We start from the raw sequence: 15425 nt of genomic DNA on the forward strand, positions 1-15425 counted from the left end.
TTCTGAAGAGGTGGTCTACACTCACCCTCCTGACATTAGGCCCTTCACAGACCCCTTAAATGTCCTTTTCCCTGCCGTGGGCTTTCTCATTCACTGCCTCTGGACAATCCCATCCATTTTCTGGTGCCTCTATGACTAACTTGGATCTTCCTAACCTCTTTGGGTTACTGGCTATGTGAGAATCTAATGAAGACCATGACCCATTTCTTCACAAAAATGCCCGGATAGAGAATTCTGAATGGCAAAGTGCTCTAAGGGTCATAGACACCCTTGCTCCTACATCTCTGTCTGCACCCTAGTCCGTCTCTTGAATGATGCCTGCCCAGTCCTGTCCCATCCACTTCCTTCCCACCCCAACTATGCACACCTGCTCTCCCATTTCCTCTTGCAACTCCCAAGTATCCCTTTTTGTTCTCTCCTGCTCCATCTCTGGGGCAGGTGCCTGGCCCAGGCAAGATAAGCAGGAACCAGGCTGGTGGTTAAACGGTGGGGAAGAGGTGGGGTGGCTGCTCCAAGCCTCAAGTAGGGCGGGGCTAAAGTCAGGCTGTCCTAGCGTAGAATTGGGGAAAAACCTTGGAGTTTGGCATCCCCTGGTGGCCAAATGGCTCCAAACGGAAGATAAACTCTGTGGTGGACCGTAAGGAAAACTCACCATCCAACACAAGTATTCTCTCCACCACTTCCCTCCAGCACCCCCCTGACCCACAAAATCACAATCACAAGACACATCCCCAGAGGGCTTCTCCTTTTTTAATCAATGACCAACTCATCCAGCTTTGGGAATCTGGACAAAGAGGATGCTGAGAGGAGGCCTGGTCCAGTGTCTAAGGGTGTCTGAGTGAGTCTGTGTCAGCATGTGGGCCCCAGTTGGGCCTGTCCATGGGTTGGGCACAGCAGTTTCCTGAGTAAGAGCCAGCCCCACCCTCAGGGCAGCATTCCAGCCCAAAAAGAAATCCAGGCCCTCCAGGTTCGGCCTGTTTTCAAGGCCCTCAGGACAGTCAATAAATAGGTTAGATTCTGAGCCAGGCCTGGAAAGTGAGGGTATTCAAAGGGCAGGATGAGCTGCTAGGGATCGCAGTGATTCCCAGGTACGCTCCTGCCCTTCTCCAACAAGGAAGTAAATAAATAGACCTTTAACTCAGGAACAGGGTGTTGGAGCAGGGGAACCCTCCCCTTGGAGTTAGTAATTAAGTCTCATGTTAAAAACAAGGTAGCCCCAGCCCCTAACAGCATCTACAAAATCCTACAGGATGGAGGGAAGGGCTAGCCCGCCTGGGGGTACACAGTACCCAGCCCCGCAGGTTCCTGGAGGAGGTCTCATGTCTGTTCTGCGGCTCCTGGGGCTCCCTCCTCCTTTGGGGGTGGCTCCAAGAAAATTGGGGTGACTGAGGGTGGCTTCTTCACTCTGGGAAAATAATACAAGGATGTATAGGGAAGAAGCCATTAGCTATGTCCCTGGATCTCACTAGGCCTCCTGTTTCCCAGGGCAGAAAAGAGTCACTCACGAGTAGGGGGAAGCCGGGACCCCCACCACCAGGAAGTGGTTCTTCTTCCGAAACAATCTCCATAGGCCCCGGTGGTTGCCACGCACATCCAGGTCCCAGATATGGAGGCACTGGTGAGGGTGGGATGGGGACAGAGACATGGGTCAGAGAGCTGTGGGGAGGGGTCACTGAAGACCCTTTGGCTCAGCCCCTGCCCCTCCTCAGAAACCACCTCAATTTGCAAGAGATAGCATCTTTTGGAATATGAATTTGGACAAGGAGGTTGGAAGAGGGGTTCTAAGAGTATAAAGAGGAGGTTCTGAGGTTGAAGATTCCAGAGCAAAGGCTCCCTGGATCTTGGGGCAGTACATGTGTGAGGGGCAGGGGTTCTCCAGGGTGGGCATGGTATTGGAGCACCTTGGCAAGCTGGGTCCAGGTGGTGAAGTCATCATCTTTCTCCATTCGAATAAAGGCCACGTAGGTGTGGCCCTCTGTGTCTGGCAGGAAAGAGTCTTCACAAGGGTTCTTGCTGTGGTCCAGAACCTCAGCCTCACTGCAGTGGGGGGTGGGAGAATATGGCCAAGATAGGGCCCACTTCATGGGTGTGTCCCACAGGACCCTGTACTTGGTTGAATGCTCTGCTATTGCCACCTTGAAGTTCTTAATAATGTTTGAGATAAGGGCCCTGATTTTCATTTTGTACAGAACCCTGCAAATTATGGGGCCAAGATCCCCAGTATTTGACTCTTTGCTCCCTGCTACACCCCAATTGTCTTAGGCCATACCTGAGTAGCCTGTGAACTTCCACTTCATAAGCTTCTTTTTTCAGACTGAAGAGGAGGGAGAAATGGGTCAGGGGAGTGGGCAGGCCCTCAGGTCCCAGGGGTAGCACTGAGCAGGGCAAGGGGTCACATGGGAATCTGTAGCAGCAGGGCTGGAGTAAACACACAGGCCCGGGATAGGAAGGGACTTTCAGGGATTGGCCTCCAAATCTCCTAGATATCCACCCCTTGCCCTGCTGCCAGCCCCAACCTGTCCACATTCCTGAGCTGGACACCTGGAACCGTGTTGAACTTGTGCTTCTTGAAGTAGGCCTCCTGGAGTGGGTATGAGAGTAAAAATCAGCACCTCACATTGTCTGGCCCACACCCACTTGCTGACCAGCCACACATCTATTAGACACACAAATGAAGTCCTAGACCTGTAAAGAGCCCTCTAATTTCCCCTGTCTTCTCCATCCTCTTTGCAGCACCCACAGCAAGCTCTTACTAGGTTTAATTTGGCCTCCACCATTGCTGGAGAGCTCATGCTATCACGGCAGCTCACGTTACTGCACTACAGACCCATGAACTAGTAGTCCCTGTCTCTTGTAGTTCTCCCTGGGCCTGCTGTTCTAGAGCCACAGATGTCAGAAACAGGCCCTGCAGGAGGTGCTGGGCAAAGGGACAGGCTGCGCTGGGAAGGAGAAAACTACTTTGACTCTGGTACTGAGAGTGACCTGAGGGAAGTGCCTGCCCCTCTCTGGGAGAGGAATGGGGCTCTTGTATTAGCCTCTGAGGGGCCTCCGGCTTCTAGGAGGTTCCAAGTTGGACGCTATCTATTCCTTTGGGCTGGGCTGGTTCAAGGCCTCCCTTGCTGTAACTGGGGAATGGTCCTCTGAATGCAGCCAGATGGGGTGGGGGTACCTAGGGACTTCCCTGTTCTCCTCAGGCTAAAGTATGGGCTCCAGCACTTGCCAGAACAGGAAAGGGCAGAGATTGCAGGGGTGGACGAGTACTTAAGAGGCAGAAATACTCTCCCCAGACACCCATAGTCTAGTGCTAAGAATAGTAAAAATAAAAATAATACCAGCTGACCCTTATATATGTTTATAATTCAAAGCATTTTACATATATTGACTCATTTAAACCTCAAAATATCGTAACCCAGTGAGGTAGTAGTATTTTATCATTTTTTTTTTTTCGAGACAGAGTCTTGCTCTGTCACCCAGGCTGGAGTGCAATGGTGTGATCTCAGCTCACTGCAAGCTTCGCCTCCCGGGTTCACGCCATTCTCCTGCCTCAGCCTCCCAAGTAGCTGGGACTACAGGTGCCCATCACCACGCCCGGCTAATTTTTTGTATTTTCAGTAGTCGGGGTTTCACCATGTTAGGCAGGATGGTCTCGATCTTCTGATCTTGTGATCCGCCTGCCTCGGCCTCCCAAAGTGCTGGGATTACAGGTGTGAGCCACTGCGCCCAGCCCTTTATCCTCATTTTTCAGATAAAGAAACTGAGGAAAAATAGGATAGCTCTTTCCCCAAGGTTACATGGCTAGCAAGTAGCAGAGCTAAGGTTGCTTCGGAGTCCATGTTCTTGTTCTTGACTGTCATGCCACACTGTGCCCTGCTCCCTGCCTCCCACTCACATGAAAGTAGCCGTTCATGTTGAGGCCGACGATGCCAAAGTGGTAGGATCGGGAAACGTCAGGGATGATGCACTCTCGACCCCGGCGTTGTTCAGGCATCCGCATCCACATGTCCCAATCCCAGAGCTGGCAGACATGGACCATGATGAAGGTTAAGATGTTTCCACTTGGTGGGGGACTCCAGCCCCCTCACCCTACCCTGACAGTTACCTTTTCCGGTGTGGGCCACTTGGGCTCAAGCTCCTCCTTATACAAGGACCTCCTGAGCACCCAGCCCAGACCAGGCATGGTCTCCACACGGTACAGTAGTGCTGGGTCCTCAGCGGTGTGTTCATACCCCTGGGGACAGGGGGCCATAGTGGGAGGTATTAGCTGAGGCCTCATAAACTCGCCTGCTAAACCCTGGACATTCCAGCCTACCTGGTCATTCCAAGCAGAGATGCAGTACAGGCTGTCATCCTCCTCCAGCAGGTGGATGGATTGGCTCAGGAAACTGAGAGAGGTGGGGTCAAAGAGTTCAGGGAGGGGCAAGGATAAACCTAGTCACACAGAGATGCTGGAAGAGCTGGAGCTGGGTCTCAGGAGCACCTCCTTCCTGGAGTACCTCCTTCCCCCAAATCCCCACTGTCTCCATTCATCCACTCTACCTTCAACAGCAGCCCCATCACCTGCCATCCTACCTTTACCCAGGCTTTGCCCCCACTTGTGAGCTCATGTCCTCCAGAAAGCTCTCTAGGACACCTCACTGACTTTCCCTGCAGACCGAGGGACCTCACCTGAAACCTAGAGACTCCCCTCACCTGAAAAAATCCACAGCGATGTCCAGGTCCTCTTCCAGAACCACAGCAAACTTGGCCTCCTGGAAGGGGAATGGGACATCATGGTCCCAAGGGGGTCTCTCCATCCTGTGATCTCCTTTGCCCCCAACCCTATTCTTGCAGGCAGCATTACCCCCATTTTCCAGATGTGAAGGATGAGGCCCAGTGAAGGGAAGAGTTTGCCATATTAACAGGCCCAGACCTCATGCCAATGTTTCCCCCTCCCAGGCCCAAGAGTTGTATCCTTAGTACTCACCGGAAACAGGTTGAAAGTGGCAGTGAGGCTGGCCTTGTAGTGCTGGGAGTGGGGTGGGAATAGGGCACATGAGCTTTAGGGTAGAAGGCAGAGCCAGGCATCTGCCCCATCCCCCCTTGCCTACGCAGTACCTGAGACACGCGGGCATTCTTGATGCTGATGGGAGTATGCTGGATGCCCCTCAGACCAAACAGTGCCACCACATCCATGGGTTCCTGGGGGCATGGCCACTGCTCACCATGTGAGGTCACTTTCCCCCTGCCCACCTCTGCAATCTAAGGCCTTCACATTTCACAGCCCTTGCCTGGGCGGTCCCCCTTGCCCGTCTCTGGCAATCACTGCTGCTCCGTGTTGTGCTCCACCCAAGGCACCCCCTAAGCCCTGCTCACCTCATAGTAGCCGTCGATGAAAACTGTTATCATCTGAGGAGACACCCCCTGGGCTGAAAGCAGAGAGCGCAGCATCCTGGGGAGCCCAGGGACAGGTTAGGGTCTCTTCGTCACCCCCCAACTCAGGCTCCCCTGTGTTTACAGCTGGGCCGAGATTCCCCATGCTTACCCACAGAGGTGAATGGGTCTAGAATCTATTGCCTTTGTGCCCACCTCAAGAGTTCCTCCTGGAGGTAGATGACCTGAGTACCCTCCCACTTGCTAAGCACCCTCCTGTTCAGTGCTGGGGATAGCCCATTCCCAGGCTCACCTGTACAGGTAATTGGGTCGGTTCCCAGCAATGACAGCCACAGGCACCTTGAGGACCTTGTTGTCTGGGAGCTGTGGGAGAAACAGCGTTTAGCTCTTGCCTTATTCCCCCTTCAAACTGGGATCCCCACCTAGGGAAGAGTTCTCAGGTGAGGGTAGGTGCAGACTGGAGTAGACAGGGAAGGGACAGAGGATCTTCCCTGTTCTGGGCTCTCCACACACTCAGCCCAACTCCAACGCTGAGCTTTGCTCACATGGCCTGCCCCTTCACCCCAGCCCTGTCTTTCAGAGTGCAGTGTAAATCCTGCCCCTGGTTGTCTCCCAGGCTCAGGCAGGGAAAGCCCAACCTAGATCATTCCTGGGGCCCCCTTGCTGAGCTGGGAAGGAGTCCAAACCTCACTGTCTAAGGCTTCACTCACCGGGTCAGGGCTGAACTCGATGGGTGTGGGGTCCTTGCAGCTGCATACACTTCCATAGCCCTCAACTTTGCTGCAGAAGCGCCGGCGGCGACGGTTCAGCTCTGTGTCTGCCCAGTGGCACTCTGCCTCTGAGAAAAGCATGTGGTTGTCATGGAGGCATGGGGCCAGCACGGTTTGAAGAGCCCCAGGCAAACAATCAAAGGAATAAAGCTCCACAGAGAGGATCTAAATGCCCACCCCCAGCCCAGGCCCTGCCCCATCCATGCTCTACTAACTCCACCTTCTGCTGAGCTCAACGGCACATCTGTCTTCAGCAGGACTGGGTCCCCCCAGGAGGAGAGAGCAGGTGACTTAGAATGTTTCTCCCCGAGGACAGGACCTGGCAGGAGGCAGGAATGAGGGCCATGGGGGCCCAGACACCAGTTTGGGGGCTTTTTCCCATCTCCCTGCCTACTTTGATCCAACCCACTGCCACTGGTTCCTATTTGTTCCCCACCCCACCCCATCTCCTGGGGTTCTGCTCCTCCCAGGCCCTTGATACTACAGAGTGGATGGCCTCTGGTGCCGGCACCTCCTTTTCGTCCCACGAAGGCCCATGTGTCCCTCCAGCCCAGGGCAGGTCCAGCCTGGCTGCCCAGGCTCCTCAGCAGAGCCTTGGCTGTGTCCTTGAGGTGGAAGGAGCCCTCGTCCTGGGGGACCAGAGAAGGTAGTTAGCCTGACTGGCATGGTTCCAGGAGACCCGGCCTCACAAAGCACCAACTATGTAGCAACCTTTTACTTAAATCAGCTCATTACATTATCGCAATAACCTTCTATGGTTTCTCTCTTTCACAGATAAAAAATAATAACTGAAGGCTTAGAGAGATTCTGAGTCATCTAAGGTCATCCAGCTAATAAGTCTTTTCCACAAACCCACACGATCTGCACCTCTCTCTTCCGCCACTCTCTGCCTTCTTTTCCCACCACTCTCCTACTCTCCTCCCTTATTCTGCTCCACCTCGACTGGCATCTTTTTTGTTCCTCAAATATGCAGTGTACCTTCCCACTCTAGGGGCTTTGCACTTGCCATTCTTTCCACCGGGAATGCTCTTCCTCCAGATACTCACCTGGCTCACTCCTCAATTCCCCAGCTTTCTGCTCACATATCATCTCCTTGCAGGGGACTTCCCTTTCTAAAATGTCCCCTCCCCCACATCACTCTGTATCCCCTGCTTTATTTTCTTCTTTATGTAAGTTATCATTTACTAGCATTATCCACATTTACTTGGCTGTTTTTTGTTGACCTCCCACTGCTGGAATGTAAGCTCCATGAGGGTGGGGACTCTAGGTCTTGTTTCCCATTGTATCTTCAGCACCCAGAGCAGTACCTAGCATAGAGTTGTTGCTCAATAACTATTTGCTGAATTAATAAAAATGTTAAGGCTAAGACTGGAACCTGAGTGACCTTCCTTCAGAGAATCTTCCCACTCTGTTATATGAGGGGCAGAGAAGCCGGGGCTAGGAGCAGGGTTGGAGCTAGGGAGTAGGGGTCAGGGCCAGGACAGAATAACTGACCTTGACAGTGCAGATGAGCACTCGGCCGGGCGCTACCATGTTGAGGAACAGCACCATGGCCTCATCCTCATGAGGTGAGTACGTGTCAAATACACGTTTTGCCATCACGTGGCCCTGGCAGGGGATACACTTATGGTGAGTTGGTGTCATCAGCAAGAAGAGCCCAGCTCCAGTCCTCTGGGTCACCCACCCCTAGAACCTCACCGTGGCCTGGTTGAGGACAATGACATGGATGCCCCGGCCTTGCTCCCGGGCCTCATCCTCCAGCACCTACACAGTGGCAGAGACAAAGTCCAACTTTTCACTCTGGCATTCAAGGTGTCTCTGTCTTAGGGGTACTTAAAACACCAGTTGCTTGAAACATCACCTCCTGCCTATGCTTCTGTTCACACAGTTCTTTTCCAACTCAGCTTGAAGGCCACCTCTTCCAGAAAGCCTCTATAGCACTCCCATCAGAAGAGATCATGTCTTTTTACAACCCTCCCCTCCATGACTTTCATGGCTCTTAGAGCCTTTGCTGTCTATGCTTCATCCTGGAGGTATCACAATCCTTCACCACACTGAACCCCTCAAGGTAGGGCCAGGTCTGATTACTTTCAGGTCCCCAGTGCCCAGCACAAGGCTGAGGCCAAAGAAAGGACCAGGGGATGGTTATAAAATAAATCAATGAATTGACTGCCTACTATTATGAATGATTACTTTTGAGATCCCACTACATACAAGAAACTTCACAAACTGTTCATTGAATCCTGACAAGTAGAAATCATTAGTCCCAGTCTATAGATAAGGAATTGAGGACTCCAAAGTCACAGAGCTAGAAATTGCAGAGTTGCAGTTCCCACTTAGGCAGTACACCCTGCCGCTAGAGGACCATGCCCTCTAGCAGAATGGAGTGACTGTACACCAGACCCTGGCCCACTGACCGTGGTGCCATCCACTGCCACATATACTTTGCTGCGACTTGAATACACCTCTACGTCCAGGACCCGCCGGGGACCGCTGCCTCTGTGCCGTGGGGGCTCCAGGCGGCCTAGGACCTCATCTGTGGGGTACAACAGGTCATGGAGATAGTCTCTCCAGCAGAGTCTCACCCCTTAGGGTCTGCCTGCCACTCCAGCTGTGAGATCCAAGGCCCCCTATCCCATCCTTAGCCTGGCCCTACCATAGTCTTGCTCTGGCTCTGGGTCTTCATTGGCTTCGCTGATGGCTCGCCGAGTGTCCAGGATCAACTTGATATTGACAATGACAGTCACCAGCAGGAAAACCACGGCCCCTGTCTGAGGGGAGGGGTAGGGATGATTAAGAGGAGCCCCTCCTTTGGATCCTAGAGGGTCTTTCTGAAAGGAGGGCCCTGGCTGCAGTGAAGACATCCAGAGAACCTGGGTCCTGTCTCTTCCTCTGTCTGCCTAGCTCTACTCCCCTGACCAGGGCCTAGTTTCACAGCCACCTTCCCCAGGGAACCTCCCCTGACACTTTCCCCTCCATTAGGGCCCTCCCTACCCAGTGCTCCTGTATTCTTCTATTTGAGACCTTGATTTCCTTGGTCCCCTCCATTGTTGGTTTCTAGAGATGGAGCCAGGCCCAGGGACCCAAGCTGGGGATCAGACCTGGGTCCTGGCCCTAACTGCCTCACAGGGGTGTGCCTCTGGGCAAAGCCATCCTGATCAGACTTCAGGCTTCCGTCAGAAGCTTAGAAGTTGTGCTTGGGTTCCGATTCCAGAACTTTGGGTTCAAACCATTACCTATACCGACATGACACATAGAGGTCTCCCCTCTAGGAACCTGCTGCCCCTTTCCAACTGGAGCTGGCCAATGTGGGTCCCAGTGCCTGATTTAGGTGGGGAGGAGGCTGGGAGGAAGCCCTTGGCTGGGGACGGTTTGGGACATCTCTATACCTGACAGAATCTCCGCAGGGCCCGCTGGTTTGTCAGTTTATACTTCCAGGTAAGGTACCAGCTCCGCTTCTTCCGAGCCCCAAAGGGCTTGATGAGGGGGCTGGGCTTCCAGTCGTCCATGCCGGATTGGCGGGTCACCAATGTCCTGGCCAGCCCATGGCTTCAGGAATCTGACGGGACCAGAGGGCCACATGGGGTACGATGCTCCTCCCAAAGTCTGATGCCTTCTGGGGAGACGAGGGAGGACCTCCCAGCAACTCTTCCCTGCAAGCACCCATACTGTGTGACATGGGGAAAGTGGCTCAACTTCTCTGGGCTGGGAGGAAACCCTTCAGTGGGGTTGGATCACCTGGAAATTCCCTGAGACTGGAGTAACTCTCTGAATCAAGGCTATCCAGGGGTGTAGGCCAAATAATCGGCTCAAAGTTCATTAGCCCCTACAAGGACCAAGCTCCAGGCCTTCCCAAGCATGTGGTGGGCAAAGAGCGACCTCTCCTGCCCCAGTCTTCAACCCTCGTCCCATCCTATCTGCCCCAGCTTCTCTCCTCCCAGGGCCCGGAGCCGCCCGAGGGCTCAGGAGACCTGCACCGGCAGCGCTACCCGTTCCGGACCCCCACGCGGAGGCACTCACGGCTTAGGGGCCCTGGGCCCCGCTCGGGCCCCGCTCGGGCCCTCACTGTTCGGCCCGGCTCGCCGCGGCCTCCGCCTCCTCCATGCCGCTTGCGGCCCCGCCCCGGCCTGGCCCGCCCCCCCGCTTCCGCCGCCGCCGCCGCCGCCGCCGCCGCCGCGGGGTGAGAGGGCGACGGGCGGTGCTTAGGGCGGCGGCGGCAGCGTCGTCGGGTGTCAGCAGCCAGCGACTAAGGCGAATGTTCAGACCGTGCTAGGCAGCTTCGCAACCCGGCTGGCTGGCGTTGCTGCCTGCACGAGAGCAGCCCGCTCCCCAGCACCGCTGATGGCAAACCCGACTCCAGTCAGAGCCCTAGCACCTTGGACCAGATCACAGGGCACGCCAGGGTCAGAGGGGCTGCAACCCTTGGACACAGCACACACACCACCCGCCCCATACCCCTCCTGGACGAGGCCGTTACCTGGTCCTGGGGCATGCACAGCCATTGGAGGCCAAGGGAGATTAAAATCCAGGTTCTGCCACTGTTCTAAGCACCTTACTGATGATGTTTAATTCCACAACAACCCCATGAGGTAGGCGCTATTACCATTATTTCTTTCTTTCTTTATTTTTTTAATTGAGACGGGGTCTCGCTCTGTCGCCCAGGCTGGAGTGCAGTGGCACCATTTCGGCTCACTGCAACCTCCGCCTGCTGATTCAAGCGATTCTCCTGCCTCAGCCTCCTGAGTAGCTGGGACTACAGGTGCACGCCACCATGCCTGGCACATTTTTTTTGTATTTTTAGTAGATCCAGGGTTTCACCATGTTGGCCAGGCTGGTCTCGAACTTCTGACTTCAAGTGATCCGACTGCCTTGGCCTCCCAAAGTGCTGGGATTACAGGCAGTGAACCACCACCGCAGCTATGGGCGTTATTATTATCCCTGTCACAGATAAAGAAATAAGACCCAATGTCACAAAGCTAGGAGAGGTGGAATTGAAATTCAGCCTGGCTCCAGATTCCGCTCTTAACCACCGCACTCTGCTGGCAACAATACAGAGGAGTTGCCAGGTTTAAATAATATCATACATACAAAGCACTTAGCTTAACACAATGGTTCTCAAACTTTAGCTTGCATCAGAATCACCTGGATAACTTCTTAAAACAGAGGTGCTGGGCCCCATCCCTAGGGTTTTAGATTCAGTGGTCTGGGGCAGGATGGGATTTTGCATTCCTAAGAAGTTTCTAGGTGATGTTGATGCTTTTTTTTTTTTTTTTTTTTTTTTTGAGACGGAGTCTGGCTCTGTCGCCCAGGCTGGAGTGCAGTGGCCGGATCTCAGCTCACTGCAAGCTCCGCCTCCCGGGTTTACGCCATTCTCCTGCCTCAGCCTGCCATTCTCCTGCCTCAGCCTCCCGAGTAGCTGGGACTACAGGCGCCCGCCACCTCGCCCGGCTAATTTTTTAAAATTTTTTAGTAGAGACGGGGTTTCACCGGGTTAGCCAGGATGGTCTCGATCTCCTGACCTCATGATCCGCCCGTCTCGGCCTCCCAAAGTGCTGGGATTACAGGCTTGAGCCACCGCGCCCGGCCAATGCTTGTTTGAAGTGGATAGCCATAGAACAGTTTTAGGCAGGGGAGCAATATAATCCAATTTATGTTTTAAGAGAACCTTTACTTTTTTTGTGGATAATGGGTTGAAAGGAGACAGAGGAAGCCAGAAGACCAGTTAGATTTTTTTGAGCTTTCCATATTCCATCTGCTTCCTGAATGGTGGGGTAATATCCCCCAAAATGAAATGTTAACAGTACTAGTCTTAGGAGTTAAAGAAATAGATGATTTTTCCTAGTAAGTATGTATAAGAATAGAAGAAAAACCAACACATTTTATTAGCATTTGAAAAAGATATCCCAGCTGGTCACCGTGACTCACGCCTGTAATCCCAGCAGTTTGGGAGGCCGAGGTGGGCTGGTCAGTTGAGGTCAGGAGTTTGAGACCAGCCTGCCGAAACCTGTCTCTTCTAAAAATACAAAAGTCAGCTGGGTGTGATGATGGGCGCCTATAATCCTAGCTACTCAGAAGGCTGAGGCAGGAGAATCACTCGAACCCAGGAGGCAGAAGTTGCAGTTGAGATCGCACCACTGCACTCCAGCCTGGGTGACAGAGCAAGACTCTGTCTCAAAAATAAATAAATAAAAATAATTAAATAATTAAATAATTAAAAAATGCCCCTTAGGGTTCCTTCCTGACCCTCCTTTCTCCTCAAACTGACTCTTCATAGATGATCTCATTCTCTCATGACCTCTGTTACCAGTCTAGATGCCCAAACTGACATTGGCAGTTCTAACCTCTTTCCTGAGCTACAGGCTGCCTGATGTCCAGCAGGACATCTCACAGGCCCCTCTAACGCAACAGCACAACTTCTGGAATCATTTCCTTTCACTCCTATATCTCTTGTGGGTTCCCCTCCGCAGTGAACTGCACCAGGCCAAACAGCTGGGAGTCACCCTTGACTCCTTGTCTGTCTCCAGTGACCAGTCCAAGTATGTTTTGCTCACCATTGTATTCTCTACACCATACATAAAGACTGGCACATAGTAAGCTCACCACAACATTTGTTGAAATCATTCATTTGTATTTTTTAACAAATTTTTATTGAATGCCACTATAAATGAATGTAACCAGTCACCTAGTCCCGTCAGTCTTACCTCCTAAAGAGCCTTCCATTCTAGTCTAATTCTTCTTCAGCCTCACAATCAGCCCCTGGTGTAGGCCATTTCAGTTTCTTGCTTTCCAACCAGTCTCCTTGACTGTAGATTTTTACTCCTCCTATCCTTTTCTCCTTGCAAAATCCAGAGTGATTTTTTTAAAGGCAAATGTTGCCAGGTTCAGTGGCTCATGCCTGTAATCCCAGCACTTTGGGAGGCCAAGGCAGGTGGATCACCTGAGGTGAGGAGTTCGAAACCTGCCTGCCCAACATGGTGAAACCCCGTCTCTACTAAAAATACAAGAATTAGCTGGGTGTTGTGGCAGGTGCCTGTAATTCCGTAATTCCAGCTACTCAGGAGGCTGAGGCAGGAGAATGGCTTGAACCTGGGAGGCAGAGGTTGCAGTGAGTCAAGATGGTACCACTGCACTCCAGCCTAGGTGACAGAGCCGGACTCTGTCTCAAAAAAAGACAAAGGTTTTTTCTATCTCTAACTTAAAACACTTCCATGGATCAAAAAGTACCAAGGAAAATGATGTTACTTAAAATTATAAAGGTAGGCCAGGCATGGTAGCTCATGCCTGTAATCCCAGCACTTTGGGAGGCTGAGGTGGGAGAATTGCTTGAGGCCAGGAGTTGAAGACCAGCCTGGCAACATAGCGAGACTCTATCTACATAATTTTAAAAAAATTAATTACAAAGGTAACCATTAGATGAACTAAAAAGAGTGATAGAAATATATAGTGCCAGGCCGGGTGCAGTGGCTCACGCCTGTAATCCCAGCACTTTGGGAAGCCGAGGCAGGCAGATCACGAGGTCAAGAGTTCAAGACCAGCCTGACCAACATGGTGAACCCCCCCCCCCCCCACAATCTCTGCTAAAAATACAAAAATTAGTCAGGCATGGTGGCACGTGCCTATAATCCCAGCTACTCAGGAGGCTGAAGCAGGAGAATCACTTGAACCTGGGAGGGGAGGTTGCAGTGAGTCAAGATTGTGCCACTGCACTCCAGCCTGGGCAACAAAAAAAAAAAAAAAAAAGAGAGAGAAATAAATAGTGCCAGTGGGGGAAATGAACTACAGAGTGTGAGTTAAACCCATATATCCATATTTATCTGAATACGATAATAAACAGCAGTCAAATGTTTAAAAATTGAGAAGCAGTGTGGCTGGGCATGGTGGCATACTCTTGTAGTCACAGTTGCTTGGCAGGCAGGAGGACTGCTTGAGCCCAGGAGTTTGAGTCCAGCCTGGGCAACATAGGAAGACTCTGTCTGTAAGAAAGAAAAAAAAAGTAGTGATAGGATTTACAATAAGAAAATATTTATTCCTACCCTACCCTTTCACACCTCTAGGCCCACTCCCAGTTGGCAACCACTTTTAGTTAACTCTAAACAATAACGTTATGGGTGTGAACACCAAAAAAAAAAAAAAAAAAAAAAAAAACCCAAAATAACTAAAAGTTACTTTTTGCCAATTGGGAGTGGGCCTAGAGGTGTGAAAGGGTAGGGCAGGGGTAACTATCTTCTCATTGTAAATCCTTCTGCAACCATGGGCTGGAATTACTTGAATTAAAAGCCTAAACAAACCAAAGTTTTCATGACTGTTCATTACCTGTTAAATAAACCCAAACATCTCAGAACCATCTTCTGTAACCTTGTTATCAAAGTGTGGTCCCTTATTACTTGAAGCGTGGACCAGCAGCATGGCCTTCACCTGGGAGCTTATTAGAAATGCAGGATCTTGGCGGGGCCCAGTGGCTCACACCTGTAATCCCAGTATTTTGGGAAGCAGAGACAGGCAGATCACTTGAGGTCTGGAGTTCAAGACCAGCCTGGCCAACATGGTGAAACCCCGTCTCTATTAAAAATACAAAAATATTAGCTAGGCGTGGCGGTGTATGCCTGTAATCCCAGCTACTCGGGAGGCAGAGGCAGGAGAATCGCTGGAACCGGGGGAGGCATTGGATTGCAGTGAGCCGAGATCGTGCCACTGCACTCCATCCTGGGCAACAGAGCGAGACTCTGTCTCAAAAAAAAAAAAAAAAAAAAAAAAAGGCAGGATCTCAGGCCCCACCCCGATTTACAAAATCAGAACCTGCATTTTAAAACGATCCGCAGATAATTCATATGCACAGTCAGGCTTAAGGAGGATCTTGCTTGTAAGCCCAATGTGGACCTCTTCAGCTTCAATACTGGTTGCCCCTTTCTACTCCGTTAGTCTGAATTCTAGCCCCTGGGGTGTTGTGTGTGTGTCTAACTAAAATCCAGCCATCGTTTTAGACCCAGTTCTCTGCTCCAGGAAGACTTCCAAGCCTTCTGCAGCTCTCTGTTACCACTGTTCCTTAAACTCCCACATCTCTGACTGAAGCTGCTTAGACTTCATTCTGCAAACATGTATTGGGCGCCTGCTGTGTGCCTGGCTGGATTCAGTGCCAGGGTGGGGCGAAGGAGCTGAGGTCTCCGAGTGCTCTTTCAGGTCCAACTCCAGAACTGCCCAGCCCCACGCAATCCGGGGCCAGAGGTTATGTGCGCAGCACTCGAATATATCCACAGACGGTGCTGCGCGGCTTTTCTGAGTGTTACG

General features: G+C 51.9%; 1 protein-coding gene across 4 annotated transcripts; it reads right to left on the minus strand.

The window, feature by feature from the left end:
- Window positions 1–730: 730 nt before the first annotated feature.
- On the minus strand, window positions 731–10289 carry POMGNT1 (protein O-linked mannose N-acetylglucosaminyltransferase 1 (beta 1,2-)). Of its 4 annotated transcripts, XM_010363036.2 has the most exons (23): window positions 10161–10289; window positions 9530–9699; window positions 8797–8911; window positions 8558–8676; window positions 7839–7904; window positions 7635–7748; window positions 6652–6769; window positions 6361–6459; window positions 6081–6208; window positions 5663–5733; window positions 5353–5428; window positions 5095–5178; window positions 4964–5005; window positions 4690–4748; window positions 4310–4382; window positions 4100–4228; window positions 3890–4015; window positions 2517–2581; window positions 2270–2314; window positions 1902–2037; window positions 1532–1615; window positions 1290–1405; window positions 731–1028 (listed from the first exon to the last, which is right to left on the minus strand). In XM_010363036.2, exons 2-23 carry the CDS (start codon window positions 9647–9649, stop codon window positions 767–769), a joined length of 2247 nt encoding a protein of 748 aa, XP_010361338.1. In that variant the 5' UTR covers window positions 9650–9699; window positions 10161–10289; the 3' UTR covers window positions 731–766. The 4 variants fall into 4 exon arrangements, with proteins under 4 accessions (XP_010361338.1, XP_010361336.1, XP_030797676.1 ...); XM_010363034.2 differs by having other exon boundaries at window positions 731–1405; window positions 1506–1615; XM_030941816.1 differs by having other exon boundaries at window positions 731–1405; window positions 1506–1615; window positions 9530–9793; window positions 10161–10283.
- Between the last annotated feature and the right edge of the window lie 5136 nt (window positions 10290–15425).

The sequence above is a fragment of the Rhinopithecus roxellana genome, chromosome 12, assembly GCF_007565055.1.
Source record: "Rhinopithecus roxellana isolate Shanxi Qingling chromosome 12, ASM756505v1, whole genome shotgun sequence".
Classification (NCBI taxonomy): domain Eukaryota; kingdom Metazoa; phylum Chordata; class Mammalia; order Primates; family Cercopithecidae; genus Rhinopithecus; species Rhinopithecus roxellana.

Excerpts from the sequence above, each read along its gene's own strand:
- POMGNT1 (XM_010363036.2), bottom strand. The coding sequence starts at position 9,649 with ATGGACGACTGGAAGCCCAGCCCCCTCATCAAGCCCTTTGGGGCTCGG. Across the intron at positions 8,912-9,529 it reads CCCTGCGGAGATTCTGTCAG|ACAGGGGCCGTGGTTTTCCT; the intron begins GTATAGAGATGT and ends CCCTCCCCTCAG. Across the intron at positions 2,038-2,269 it reads GAAGTTCACAGGCTACTCAG|TGAGGCTGAGGTTCTGGACC; the intron begins GTATGGCCTAAG and ends CCCCCACTGCAG.